The 15,041-nt window shown below is 35.5% G+C and overlaps 1 protein-coding gene across 1 annotated transcript in view; it reads left to right on the top strand.

The window, feature by feature from the left end:
- Positions 1-15,041, top strand: part of HMCN1 (hemicentin 1) — a 440,557-nt gene that overhangs the window by 282,200 nt on the left and 143,316 nt on the right. Inside the window, 5 exon segments of the mRNA XM_003785789.2 lie at positions 4,796-4,897; positions 5,822-5,998; positions 6,972-7,123; positions 8,017-8,140; positions 12,980-13,155. Coding sequence (XP_003785837.1) covers positions 4,796-4,897; positions 5,822-5,998; positions 6,972-7,123; positions 8,017-8,140; positions 12,980-13,155 — 731 coding nt within the window.

Raw genomic sequence — 15,041 nt, 5'->3', positions numbered from 1 at the left:
CCATCAATGCAGATTTATCTTTATGCTATTGTCTTTTAAATCAACAGAAGAAAGAAGTTATGAACAAAACATACAATCTTTACTGTCTTATAGTTATGTAGTTTCCTCTGCCAGGGCTCCTTATTTTTTTTATGTGCATTAGAATTACTGCTTTATTTCAGCCTGAAGAACTTTTATTCATATATTTCTTGTAGGGCAGGTGGCTAGTAATGAATGTTTCCATTGTTTTGTTTTTCTAGGAAATAACTAATTAATTTCTTCTTTTTTTTTTTTTTTTGGCTGGGGCTGAGTTTGAACCCACCACCTCCAGCATATGGGGCTGGCGCCCTACTGCTTTGAGCCACAGGTGCCACCCTCTTCTTTATTTTTAAAAGACAAAATTTCTGGATGACAGTCACTTTCTTTTAGAACTTTGAATATATCATCCTACAGCCTTCTAGTCTTTAGATTTTTTGGTGAGAAATCAGCTGTTCATTTAATTGAGGAAACTTACACGTGATAAATCATTTCTCTTGCACTGCTTTCAAAATTCTCTCTTTGTGTTCACTGAACACAGCGTGATTATGACATTTTAGAGCAGATTTCTTTGAACTGATCCAACTCTAAGTTTGTTCAGCTTTTAGATGTGTAGAAAGAATGCTCCACATCCACCTTCCTGCCCCACCCATTGTCAGCTTCAAAGATGGAAGAAACGGCCTCTGGAAGTCAGAAAAGGCCAGGAAACAGCTTCTCTAGACTAGAGCCTCCAGAAAGGAATTCAGCTCAACTGACACCTTGATTCTAACCCAATAAAGCTATGTGGGACTTTGGACCTACAAAACTGTATTGTTTAAGTTACCAGGTTTGAGGCAGAGGCAATCTTGAGTTACAAACATCCAACTTACGTGCAACTTCTCTTATGAACAGAGGCTATTACAACAGGTCCCCAAGTTATAAACATCCAACTGATAAATGACTCACACTTACAATTGGGGGCTATTACAGAGAATAGGTAAATGTACCTATTTCCAGCTTACATACAGCTTCAGCTAAAGAACAAACTTATAGACCCTATCTCACTCATAACCTTGGGGACTGCCTGTAATTTATTATAGAAGCAAAGGAAACTAACTTTCCTGAACAACTTCTATAAAGGCTATTTTTACAGACTTCCAAACACCCAGGAGAAAACATTTTTCACACACAGAAACTCTGAGTCTAGTTAAATAAAGATAAACTCTGCAAATTCTAAGAAAGGGCTAGACAGGTCAAATAATGACAGTTCTCTCGGAATGGTGCTTTAGGCAGCAGCTCCCTCCAGCATCTGCTAGGCTGCTTTTTTCTTTGTGGTTTAGGATTATGACGTTCTCCTGAGCTAGGAAGAGGTTGACAGGAGTAAGATGAGTTTAAATGCCAAAAAGCTCACTGGTCTTAATGAGATTTAGAGATTTAACTTTTAAAAAAAATTTTAAATAAACACTTCATGCGTGGATTATTACAGTTCTTTGGTTGATTTCCACAGTTCTGAAAAAGTTGATTTTGACAGTTTTTCCAGTGTTTTTATTTCTTTAATGGAGGAGTAGTGGAGTTTTCAAGTTGCTGCTCTGACAGTCTTGTTGACATCCAATCATTTTTTTCTTTATGTTCTCTAGTGAAGTGAGAAATAGTTAGCCCACTCCATAGCTCTTCTATGTCTTAGTCCCATCATAATGTTTTATTACAGCAGCTACGTAGTCTGTCAAAGCCTTCAGTGAGCACTTCAGTCCAGAAGGCTTCAAGTGAGTATTTAAATAACTGTTTTGAAGGAATGTGCCATGGACTGATTACTTTTCCTATTCCTTTTCCAGTTGGAAAAGTCAGATAGCCATATTTAAAGGCCATTTGTCTGTGAATATTATATTGGTAATCAGAATTCAGTGCAGAAAACAGAAACATTTCAAACAGGAAGGTTAGCATATACAATTAGATTAACAAAAAAGGAACTGTAAGAGTGAAAGAGGAGTGAGTTCTAGGGTGAGTCTTCAGGAAGAATGCTCAGCAAACCAGAGATCTGGTCTGAAAAGTCATCCATCTCTGACAATAGGCTTCATTTTAGACTTGTCAAAAAAACAACTTTGAGTTAAATTATCTTTTGGTTTTATTTGTTTTCTTTGGGTTTTTTTTTCTGCCTTTTATTTTATAATTTCTTTATACATAGCCTCTTTTTGATTTATTGTATTGGTCTTTTCTACATTCTGGGCTGAATGCTCAGAATATCTTTTTCCCATTATTTCTTAATTTTTTGATGGGCTAGTTTAGTCTTAAGATTTCCTTTAAATACTGTACTGCTTTGGTGACTATCCATAGGTCTTAATATTAATCAATTTCATTTTAATTTGTATTTTTTAAGCCTAGACTTTTATCTTGATTTCATCTTTTTTTTTTTTTTAGAGACAGAATCTCACTTTATCACCTTCATGGAATCACTGCTCACAGCAACCTTTAACTCCTGGGCTTAGGTGATTCTCTTGCCTCAGTCTCCGGAGTAGCTGGGACTATAGGCGCCTGACATCACGCCTGTCTATTCTGGCTATTTTTTTTGTTTTGCAGTCTGGCCGGAGCTGGATTCAAAACTGCCACTCTCAGTGCCCTGAGCCACAGGCGCCACCCTTGATTTCATCTTTATTGAGGTTTTCTCCCATATAGATAGCTTTATATTTTTGTTATTGATTTATATTCTTTTAAAAATCATTCTATTAAATTGTGGTTATAAAAAACTTTATTGATACTTTTGTGTGCTAGTATTCTGTTTTGAATATATTATATTGTCACTTAAATAGATATATATATTTTTGGTAACTACAAATATAGACACCTATGCATGCATATGCATACATAACTTATTTGAGTAATTTTATTTTTTAAGTACTTCCTGACTTTATTTTTTTATTTCACTACATAGTCAATTTCTGAGTAAGACATTTTAAAATGTACCATTTTTTTTTTATTGAATGGTAACTATGTACATTAATGCACTTCTGGGTTACAGTGTGGGGTTTTCACACACAATCCAAAACACTTCCATCAAACTGGTTAACATAGCCTTCATGTCATTTTCTTAGTTATTATTTTAAAATGTTCACATTCTACTCTTAGAAAGATTCACTTGTACCCTTGTAAGATAAACTTCAGAAGTGATCCCTCCAACCCCCCTCCCTCAACCCATTGAAATGTACCATTTTTTGAGGTTTCAAACTTCCTTTGCTTTTAACAATGTTTGCTTTGTTATTCGACATATACAGCATTGTTATCATAAAGGATTATTCATGAATTATGTAATTTTAATCAATACAAAGCAAGTCACTTTGTCATGTTTAATAATTTTTGCTTTGTATACTAATTTGTCAGAAACTGATGTCAAATTATTTATCTTTGTCCAGCTCTTTAATGGTTGGTTTTTAATTTGTGCTTTTTTAACAAAATTCATTTAGATTTTTCTTTTTTTTTGAGACAGTTTCACTTTGTCACCCCCAATAGAGTGCTATGGTGTCACAGCTTACAGCAACCTCAAACTCGCGGGCTTAAGCAATTCTCTTGCCTCAGCCTCCCAAGTAGCTGGGACTACAGGTACCTGCCACAATGCCCACTTGTTTTTATAGATGATGTCTCTCTCTGGCTCAGGCTGGTCTCGAACCTGTGAGCTCTGGCAATCTACCTACCTGTGTCTCCCAGAGTGCTAGGATTACAGGCATGAGCCACCACACCCAGCCTGCCCACTTAGATTTTTAAATTTAAAAAATAGTATTAACCCATAAAAGTGTTAAAAATCTACTTTTTGAAAAGTACCCCAAAATCCACTAAATGAGCTCATTTGCATATATATTCTTAATTCACATATTTAATTTTATTTCTACTATCTTATTTATTTCTAATTATTTTTTTCATTTCCTTTTTTCTTGGCCCCTTTTCTTTTAGGGGTACATTAGTGGATTGATTATTTGATTATATATGGAGTGAGAGTTTTTAGAACACTAGGTTAAATTTAACACATCCTTAAAATATATTTTTTTCTATTAACTTTAAATAATAGTTTTTATCTAAAGTACCTTCTCCAGATAAGGCAGAACTTTCAGTTCATTTGTAATTTTTTCATCATGGCCCACCCCTTAGTATCCTAGAAATACTGTTGAAAAATCTGACATTAATTTCCAAATTGTTACTCCCTTTACATTATGTCTCCTAGACTGTATGTATTCCTACTTTCCAAGTACATTAAAATTATAAAGCAGCATTATCTGTGATTATTTAAAGTTGAAAGTGCAGGTTTCTTTTTTATCGTATGAACAATTTAATTATAAATTTTATATCAAAAGATACAATCTCCTAGTAAACACAGAAAAGTTATCTTAATTTTTCTGAAATGGTTTAAGAAGTGATATTGAAAAATAAAGTCAAATATTTGGAGAACATGCTGATTTAGTCTTCACTAGAAGAGTTTCATCTAGTAGATTACTTTCTGGTAAAGGTAATTCATTATGAGATTAATTAGAATAAAAAGCATACTTGTTTGACTTTCTTTTATTCCTTTACTAATCTACAATTCTAAAGATTTTCCTATCTGGAAATAAAGAAATGTATGACCTAGAAAACTTGTTAAGATTTTTGTTCATCCAATTCTTTATTTTTATTTAATAATATACTTTGACCCAAATATAGTAATGTGTATATGGGAAAGAAACAAAAGGAAGGAAGAAAAATTGTAATTTTCATTGAGCAAACAATATCTGTATAAATATCCTGCTTAGGTGAAATAATTATCTGTGTGGGCCCCTTGTAGAAGCACCTCGTCTGGAAGAGGCAGGGAAGATGCTGAATGAGACGGTGGTAGTGAACAGCCCTGTCCAGCTGGAGTGTAAGGCAGCTGGGAACCCTTCCCCCGGTATGTTCACTTTGGGCTCTGTACCTTATTAACATTGTAAGATTTCTGGGAATACCGGAACTGGTTATTAGCATAATATACTAATTACTAATAAAAGAAAGTATATAGAATACATTTCAAGAGTAAAAACAACATTGATCAGAATATCAGAATTAGGTAGATGATATTTTTGAAATTCCATTGCTTTTAAATAGAGGAAATAATTTGTCCATCTAAACAATGTAGAACTATGTGAATATCTTTTTTTTTTTTTTTTTTCAGTTTTTGGCCAGGGCTGGGTTTGAACCCGCCACCTCTGGCATATGGGGCTAGTGCCCTACTCCTTTGAGCCACAGGCACAGCCCAAAGTTCCCCCCCCCCCAGGTGAATATCTTCATTATCTTGTTGTCTATATCGTGGCCACAAGCCACAGCAGTATTTTATATACCCTTATGCTGAAAAATATATGTTTTACTTTTAAAAAGTATCTTAATGAAGCTGAGCCAAATTGTCATTTTGATGAGACCACATTTGTGTATTTTGCATATTTCCATCACTGACAGGTGATTCATATAAATCAATAGTGATATAATTTTTGAGGCTAATAGAGTGTATGGTATTTCATTTTGATTGGATATAGACAACTTTTATTGATGAGAGGAAATACACAACAAAAATAAAAAGTTGAGAGTTGCTGTCAAGTACTATAAAGAATATCTTTTCTATAAATTCATTTTCAAGATGCATATGGACTTAACTCTTGGTGTTTTTCTTAGTGTTACTTTCTCTTAAAAATACACCCTAAAGAGGTATTTATTTAAACAGAGTAAATTCAAATGATAAGTGTAAGAATAGAGCAGTTGTGCCATTTTAGTTAAGATCCAATGTACTGTACTTAATTTTAAAAGAAAAATCTTACATAGAGCTCTCCCCTTTCCTTTTCAGTTATTACATGGTACAAAGATAATCGTCCACTCTCAGGTTCCAGCGGCATAACTTTCTTGAACAGAGGACAGATCATTAATATTGAAAGTGCCCAAATCTCAGATGCTGGCCTGTACAAATGTGTGGCCATCAACTCAGCTGGAGCAACAGAGTTATTTTACAGTCTGCAAGTTCACGGTCAGTACTCCTTCTCCTAGATTTATCCTAGGGTAAACAAGTATTCAACATGATTAAGTGTTTCTATAAAATTCTGGTGTAAGTATTTGAAAGAGTGTGTTATCATCTTTATGTAAGGGTGCTATGTTCCTGATTCCTATTAAGATGCTCAATGTTCACATGCTGTTGACTTAAGTTTGCTTTAGATGAATTGTTGAAATAGTCATTGACACTATTTTTTTTTTCTTTTTGGAGACAGAGTCTCACTCTGTTGCCCCTGGCTAGAGTGCCCTGATGTCATAGTTCACAGTGACCTCAAACTCTTAAGGCTTAAGAAATCCTCTTGCCTCCCAAGTAGCTGGGATTACAGGTGCCCACCACTACGCCTGCCTAGTTTTTCTATTTTTAGTAGAGGTGGGTCTCACTCTTGCTCAAGATAGTCTTAAACTTGGGAGCTCAAATAATCCACCCACTAGGCCTCCCAGAGTGCTAGGATTATAGGCATGAGCCACCGCTCCTGGCCTACTCATGACACTTTTATTAGCTAATGACAATAACCCCCGCTTGTATGTAATCACTAACAAAATCATAGGCATTAGCTAAACAATTAGTTATCATGTCTAATTTGCTTTTAAAGATGCGTTAACAGTAACATATAGTGAATATGGTGAAGGGGTGACATAGATGTATAAACGCAGATACAGGTGCTTGGAAATCAAGAAATAAATATCCACTCTGGCATTAAAAATTAGATTTCCTAAATAAACTAGCAAAATATTCTTTTCATCATCTTAAAAATAAAGATAGTGATATCCTACTTATGGATGGCTATGCTTAGATGTCAAATGAGTTGTGAAAGAATTTACCCAAACCAAAAACAAACAAAAAACCATCCTGTAAAAATACATGATTGTGCATATTACATATAGTTTTCATTATTTTGAGATGGCAAATCCTGTGATTTTGACATACCTTACTTTTATTTTTGATCCAGTGCCCCCATCGATTTCTGGCAGCAATAACATGGTGGCAGTGGTGGTTAATAATCTGGTGAGGTTAGAATGTGAAGCCAGAGGTATCCCTGCCCCAAGTCTGACCTGGCTGAAAGATGGGAGCCCCGTCTCCAGTTTTGCTAATGGAATACAGGTATTGTCTTTCATTTCTCGTGAACTTTACCACTTGATTATTCAATACATGAAGTACAAACAGGTAAATCTGTCAAAGAGATTTGAAGAACAATGATTCACTAATGTTATAAAAAAATACAAATACACAGTTGTAAATACCATGGACACACAATTAGTATACCTAAACAATTCATTAAAAGTTCAGTATTTCTCAGAGTTCTTGTACCTTACTTGTAGATGTTATTTTTTGGACCATTTCTTTTAGAGATGTGTTATTTTCTACCTGTTTCACTGCACTTTGTACTAGGACTAGGAAAGATAATTAATACAATGAAGAATGTTCATCACCTAAAACAGGGATTTCCTGGTAGATTTATATTTAAGTGTCTGGAAATGATAGCCACACAGAGCTTACATATTTCCAGGAAAACATCAAATAATAACATAAGAAAAATTGTAATTAAAACGTCATTAAAAATAAAATTGAGTTTTAGAAAACTTTGCTTAAGTTTATAACATTGAACCAAAGTTAAACATACAGAGCACAAACCTCTCATTGAAAGTTTAATTTTATCTTCTTACCTGTTCGTCCAAAAAGAAATTGGAAGCCCCTTATCTTTCTCCCTTGGTGGCTGTCTCTCTCTCTTTCTGGAAGAAACTTGACTTTCACTTGGAGTTGGACATAAAGACCCCATTTCAGTGGTCATTACCAAGTTTAATCCTAGCCCCTCACATTCTTCCACTGTGTAGAGGAGGGATTATATGGCAGTTGCACACTTGAAAATATCCAAGTGAAAATCATCCTAGAGGAAAATGTCAATTATCAGTCTCAAGAAAATAAGAGAAAAAGTCTCTTGCCTCTACCTTGATCAAGGGGGAATGATGGTGACTTACCTTTCTTATTGCTGATAGGTTCTCTCTGGGGGTCGCATCCTAGCATTGACCAGTGCACAAATCAGTGATACGGGAATATACACTTGCGTGGCAGTGAATGCTGCTGGGGAGAAGCAAAGGGACATTGACCTCAGAGTCTATGGTGAGTCATTTTAGTGATTGATTACTTCTGCTCTGCTGTACATGTGTTTGGATCTTAAAATCATTGAGAAAGTTAAGGGAAGTTGTTGATAATAGATTAAAAGGGACAATACTAATAACACTGGAGGATCATTTCAAATCAATTTCTCTTCCTACCTTAGAATTGCCTTTGACTAATTTTTCTATTTTAAAGTTCCAAGAAATTAAAATATATTCATCCAGCATGTATGGTGTTGGTTTTACAGAGTAGTATGAAGCACTGCAATTGGAAGACAGAATCTTCTCACTGAAACAAGTACCTATAATAGTACCTTTCAGTAGCTCTCTTCATCCGTGTCAGCTGGGCACAGTGGCTCTTGCTATGTATAATCCTAGCACTTTGGGAGGCAGGAGGATCATTTAAGGCCCCAAGTTCAAGACCAGTCAAAGCAAAGCCGTAATTTTATTCTTTACAATCGGTGTGTTTTGTGATCAATACTATGTCTAGGAATTAAACACTAGTTGAGAAACAGAAAGTTAAACTCAACATAAATGTAGACAAACCATTTAAGTCAGTGGTTCTCAACCTGTGGGTCATGACCCCTTTTTAACAATGAAAATACATTGCGGCATTAGGAAGGTTGAGAACCATTGATTTAAGTTTTGCTACCCACAATTCAGCCATGTGGTACAAAAGGGAATGAACGCCTGGTCCTGGCACAGCAGAACTCTCCTGGAACAAAGGTGGGTCTCAGTGACCTCCATTCATATTTTATGCCTGACAGGCCACATTCCCGTACACCTTCCTATTTAGAACTCTTTCAGACTTTTTTAGTGTCTTATTTGCATTGTACTTCTTGGTTCATGGAATAATGGAATTATTTTTCTACGGCCTCTTGAAGAGTTTCTATTTAATGCAGGCCTCCTCCGTTAAGCCCTGCCTTACTTCAAAATAATTCACTCCTGTTTGAAATATATTATCTTTTCTTTTTTTTGCCTCTAGGCCATGTGGATGTTGGTTGCTCTTTAGCTCTTTATAAACTAACTAAAAGCAAATATAATGATCATAAATAATATATATTGTCAAATTTTTTTGTTGTTGTTGTTAAAAGGCCCTTTGTGACAACATGTATATCATACAGAACTAATTAAAGTAAAAGGTCCCAGTTGACACCAGGACACTACTAAGGGGCTCTCCCCAATTGATGTGGGTCCTCATCCAACCTCCAGATTTGCTGATATGTCTAAGATAACAGATCAGTCTACAATGCCCAACCCCAAGAATTCTAATTCCTTTCCTGCATTAGGTCACTTTTATGTTTTATGAAGACCTGCAAGGTTTATATTATAAACTATCCCTTGAGAATGATTCACCAGACAATCAAAATCTGTGACACAATAACTCTTTCAAGCAAGTAGAGGGGTGACATCAGTATGGCCTGGGTTTGTCCTCTTACATTTCTACACTGGCTCATGTGAAGATTGGACATGAGAGATGATAAAGAGTTAATGTTTTAGAGGAGTTACAGAAACATGGTTCTCTGTCTTTATCATTGGCTAAAATCCTTCCATCCCACCTCTTTAAGCCAAAAATCAGGATCCTTGCTCTAGTTTAAAAGGCAAATGTCTGGCTGATATGTATATTTGAGTATGTATATAAATGTTTCGATTTTGAAGTAGCAGGCTAGCTACTGGAAAAAGTGTCAAATTCAAACAGGCTTTCATATAAAATCGGTTTCTAATCTATATTCCACTATTAGCATTCTTTTTGTAAATTATTTTCCTGTATTAGTAGTAACAACCTTGACAATCTTGTGTCTAATTGGAGCCTAATGAATGGTAATCCCCAGAGGTAAGTCACCTTCAGATTTACATTGTAGAGAGTGGGTATGTGGGGAGGAGGGGTGAAGGAATAGGATGAGATCCTGGATCAAATAGTTTTCTGTACAATTGCAAGAGTAGTTCATTAAAACATTTTCTTCCTCATATAAATTTAAAATACGTTCTACCACACTGAGCCACAGAAACAAGAGAATTGAGTTTGTAACAGATGTGGATTTCTGTAGGACCTTTTCTCTACACTTAGCATGCGTATCATACATAACTAATTAAACTCAGAGAACTTCCTTGGAGATTACACATTCTTCAGCATCTCTGCAAGTATAACCCTATGGCAATTCTGATTTGGGTAGATAAATTTAACAAATACGATGCATAGGGTGAGAAACAGGACCGGGATGTACCTCTTTCTAAGTAACATAATCACAAAACATAACAGGGCTGACATCTGAGGAAGCTGAGGCTCTGAAGGGAAGAATCTTGTTCCTGTTTCAGACTAAACAAAAGTTAGGAATGAGAGACAGGACAGAAAAAATAAATGTGTTCCGGTGAAATATGTCCTCAGCTGTAATTAGATTTGCTGTAATTTTTGTTCCTTAAACAAATACGCTATTGTTTTTGCATTTTTTTCCTCTCATTTTTAAAAATCTGGTTTCCTTTCAAACTTAATTCAACTTATTTAGCTATAAAGAAAAGTAAATGAAGGAAAAATATTTGGAAGTAAACTAGTATCCTGTAGTCTGAGATGAACTTTCACTTCTGCAAGCAGACATAATTTACGCTCTTTTAAAATATTACAAATAATCTTAGATAAACATTTTTATACACTCTTGGTAGTTTTTCATCCAATGGGACGATACTTTCCCTGAAATTATATCTATGCAATCAGCTATTTTATTTAGGCATTCCTGTGCTGAGACTGTTCTCATGATATCTTCCTTACCGGTGGCACTAATTGTGCTTATTGTGCTGTTTTTATAGAAGTTTTAATCTCAGACTGTGTATCTTTTATCTAATGCATCACTTACCAAAAACAATCTCCCTATTTTCTGTTCCCCACAGATTAACCTTATCAATAGCAGCTATCGGTCTGCGCTATTAAATTTAGAAGAGGGAATATGATGAATCTCTGCACAAATGCTCTATTGGTCAGTCCCAGCCCTTGTACAGAGTATTTCTTTCTCTGACTTTAGCACAAGTCCTGTGCTCAGAAAAGGCCCAAGAAAGGGCCCTTTAATTCGTAACTCTTTCCCTCTGTAGCAGATACTGTGTATGGTAGCAGAGAATTGTCACGGTTACAGAAACACAGCGCTACTGCTACGGTCAAAGTCTGTCGCAGTCACTGTCCTCTTAGCACGTGCCAGGTTATCAAGCCCGAAACAATGGCTAAACCATAATAAGATTCCTTACCACAAAACTCTTTTTTCTATCAGAGCATTTGCAAAATCCCTTAGGTTTCCTTTCAATACAGTTTAATCTTTCTCGAAAACAAAAACAAAACACACAAATAAATTTTCTACAATCCCGAATAGTTATGGAACTTAATGAGAAATGACCAGAGAAAATCCCCTCTGTGTTTCCTTTCTTTTTTTTTTCACTCCCTTCTCTTTTTTATTTATTTATTTTTTTATTAAATGATAGCTGTGTACATTAATGCAATCATGGGGTACAGTGTGGTCTTTTCATATACAATTTGAAATATTTTCATCAAACTGGTTAACATAGACTTTATGTCATTTTCTTAGTTACTGTGTTAAGACATGTATACCCTACTTTTAGAAAGATTCACTTCTACCCTTGAAAGACAAACCATAGAGGTGATCCCTCCAATCACTCTCCCTCCACCCATCCATCCCTCCCCTCTTCCCTCCCCCTCCCCCTCCCTAATTTCTTAGGCTGTAATTAGGTTATAGCTTTCATATGAAAACTATAAACTAGTTTCATAGTAGGGCTGTGTACATTGGATATTTTTTCTTCCATTCTTGTGATACTTTGCTAAGAACATTTTCCAGCTCCTCTGTGTTTCTTGAGTGGGCCTTTTATAACAAGCCTGATTTCATCAGTAGCTTGTGTTTTCTGAATCATTATATACAGTCCTGAAAGAGTCCTTGAGAACGTATGGAGCCCACCCTCTTGTTCTTGGCAGGGCTGTACCTAAATTATGGAAGTCAAATGATTATTTACTTTATTCTTTCATATACTCCAGGGAAGAATATTCCTTAAACTCCTCCAAGAACACATTTTAGCATCTGACAAGCCTTATAGCTAGGGAATTCTAATTTTAATCTCATTACAATTTCAACTTATTTCCTCTTTTTATGTAATCACGTTATACAGCTGGTCGGTGACTTGGTTTATTCTTTATATCATATAATTTATCCCACATGGTCTTTATTTTATGGACAGTGGACAAGGCACCATGGAAAACCTAAAAGAACACTAAGCCACAAGTCAGAAGACTCTTAGCCTTGTCATTAATTAGTCGTATTATTTTGCATGAGCTCTTATCTGTTGCCCATTTTATGTCTTGCACACTATGAGGTGGAACAAGATGAGCTCTGTGCTCTCTTCCAACTCTATTTTTTAATTTTGCCTCTTTGACTATGAAGTATATTTCTCTTGCAAAAAAAATGTAAATAAAATTGAAAGTGCATTTGCTTTTAATTCATTGCTGTTTCCAAAATATTCATTGGATATTCATGATTCATCGCTTTGAAAACCTTAAGCAGTAACACCAAGTTCTAGAAGGTTCTTACTCGGATACTTAGTGAGAACTTTCAGTTCTAAAAATGTTTTAAATGAAAATTTAGGGGCAACTATTTTTGTTTAATGGGAATACTGTCATCAGTGATTTTTCAACACTTGATTCTGAATAAGGTGATGCAATGAGGGTGTTAGAATGATTGTGATTCTATATCTTAAAAGAATTAATAAAGTTATTCCGTGTATGTTCTGATGGTTAATGAAAACAAACAATATGCTGGCCTGTTTAATCCTGGAAAAAAACCCATCTTTCACTTAGCTCCACCAAATATTATGGGAGAAGAACAAAACGTCTCTGTCATCATTGGCCAAGCCGTGGAGTTACTGTGTCAGAGTGATGCAATCCCCTCACCTACTCTTACTTGGTTAAAAGATGGCCGCCACTTACTGAAGAAACCAGGCCTCACTGTCTCTGAAAATGGAAGTGTGTTAAAGGTGAGGATCTAAATCCATTTATGTCATCTTTTATTATTCCTAACCTCACAGTTTTAGTATTATCCTTATGAAACTTGACTGTCTTTTATGAATGTTCTACTAATTTCACCTTAAAAAATTCTAGGAACTTTTATATTGATGAGATTTGTAATTTTTTTTTATTTTTATGTTTAGGAAGATTTAAATATTTAATTGTTTATCCATATCCAGAAGCCATCTTAAAATGATGCTTCTAGGAAAATACTACCGAAATATTCTAAGTTGTGCCTCAGCTTCAGTCATTCAACCAGTCAGCAAGTACCATTCAGGTGCTCTAAATAAGAATGCAAAAGGCATGACACGTTTTATGTCTTTGATGTCTTCCAATTTTACATAAATATATGAAAAATTAGCTAACCATTCTGTTGAAAAATACAGTAAGAGCTGTTTAAGTCTGAGTCAATTACCAAGTGAATAATACAAATAGTATGCTTGGGGTTGGGTAGCAAAAAAATACTCTAGTTGCCTGAACCAGTCTTGGAAGACTACTTAGCTTTTCAAGGGTAGGTGAAACAAAAGATCTGATTAAGAAAAGCAAGTAAGATAGTTTGGCTGAAACAGAATTTAACAAAGTAAATATTTAGAAATAATGTTGATAAAGTTAAATAAGAGCTGATATTGAAAGCTAGTCTAAGGAATTAGGATTCAGGAGGCTAAAAGGCTGCTGAAGATTTATAATTCTCCTAATATCCCAGCTGAGTAATTGGAAGACTAGCTGGAGTAATCTGGTCATAGTTACTAAGAGGCAGACCTTGGATTCGAACACAGGGAGTATAGCTTTAGAACTCACACTACTACTGACCACCACATAGCTTCTTGGATAAAGGAAGACTAGTACTGATAAACACAAAGAATCTTGAGAAATGGAAGACAGGTGTCAGTAGCTTACCCAAGGAGAACTGAGGCAGGGGGCTGAGTGGGACAGACTATGAAGGTATATGTTAGTGGCAAAGAAACTTAGAAATTACGATCCTGTAGTAATAGAGCTGGGTGGAAAAAGAAAAGAACTTTGATCAGAATCACCAGTGGAAAAAAGAGTGATAATCCAGTGACATAGGGAAAAAAGAAAAAGAGGCAAAGAAGCAGCTCTGCTCATGCTTAGAGGCAGAGCCCAGCATTCTAGAAAGTATCTGATCAAAATCTCAAACTTTGTTTTTGGTGGAATGACAGGAGACATTTGAATCAATGCAAATCTCAGTGAGTATAAGTTTCATTCTTCAGGTGATGGTAAAAAAAAGAAAATTCCTGGGGTCCATTGATCTCCACCATGGAGACTGGCTGGGTACCATTGAAGGAGGTAGGGAGAAGACTTGAGAAATGAAAACCTCTACAGAACTCAAACCTGATTAGCCAGATAAAATTATCTTCCCTGTACACTACCACACACACACACACACACACACACACACACACACACATACCATTCACACACATCTTCAACCAGATCAAGTAACAGAATCTTACCATTTTATTTTTCTTGGACTGTACCAGGCAATAAATATTAATCCCTCCTATCTATTCTACCCCTTCCCCTGACTTTTTTTATGAGACATGCAAATCTGTGGTTATAGACTTTAAGGGCTTGAAACTCCAAATTCGAGTGAGTCTGCCATTAATTATGTGACTTTGAGTAATTTAGATCCCAATCCAATTTTTCTGCCACCCGCATACTTCCCAGCTCTTATTTATTTTAGGTGGGAGAGGTTGGTGGATGACTTATAATTATTCTATAATTTTAAAAGAGAAAAATATAAACTCCATTGATGATTTTATTATCGATTTTAGGTTACATAAAATAATTAAAGTGGTTTTGTTGGCTTGGTGCCTGTGGCTCAAGCGGCTAAGGC

This window comes from Otolemur garnettii, unplaced genomic scaffold (assembly GCF_000181295.1).
Source record: "Otolemur garnettii isolate 467f Iridium unplaced genomic scaffold, OtoGar3 scaffold00016, whole genome shotgun sequence".
Lineage (NCBI taxonomy): Eukaryota > Metazoa > Chordata > Mammalia > Primates > Galagidae > Otolemur > Otolemur garnettii.
This window is presented reverse-complemented; position numbering and strand designations above follow the sequence as displayed.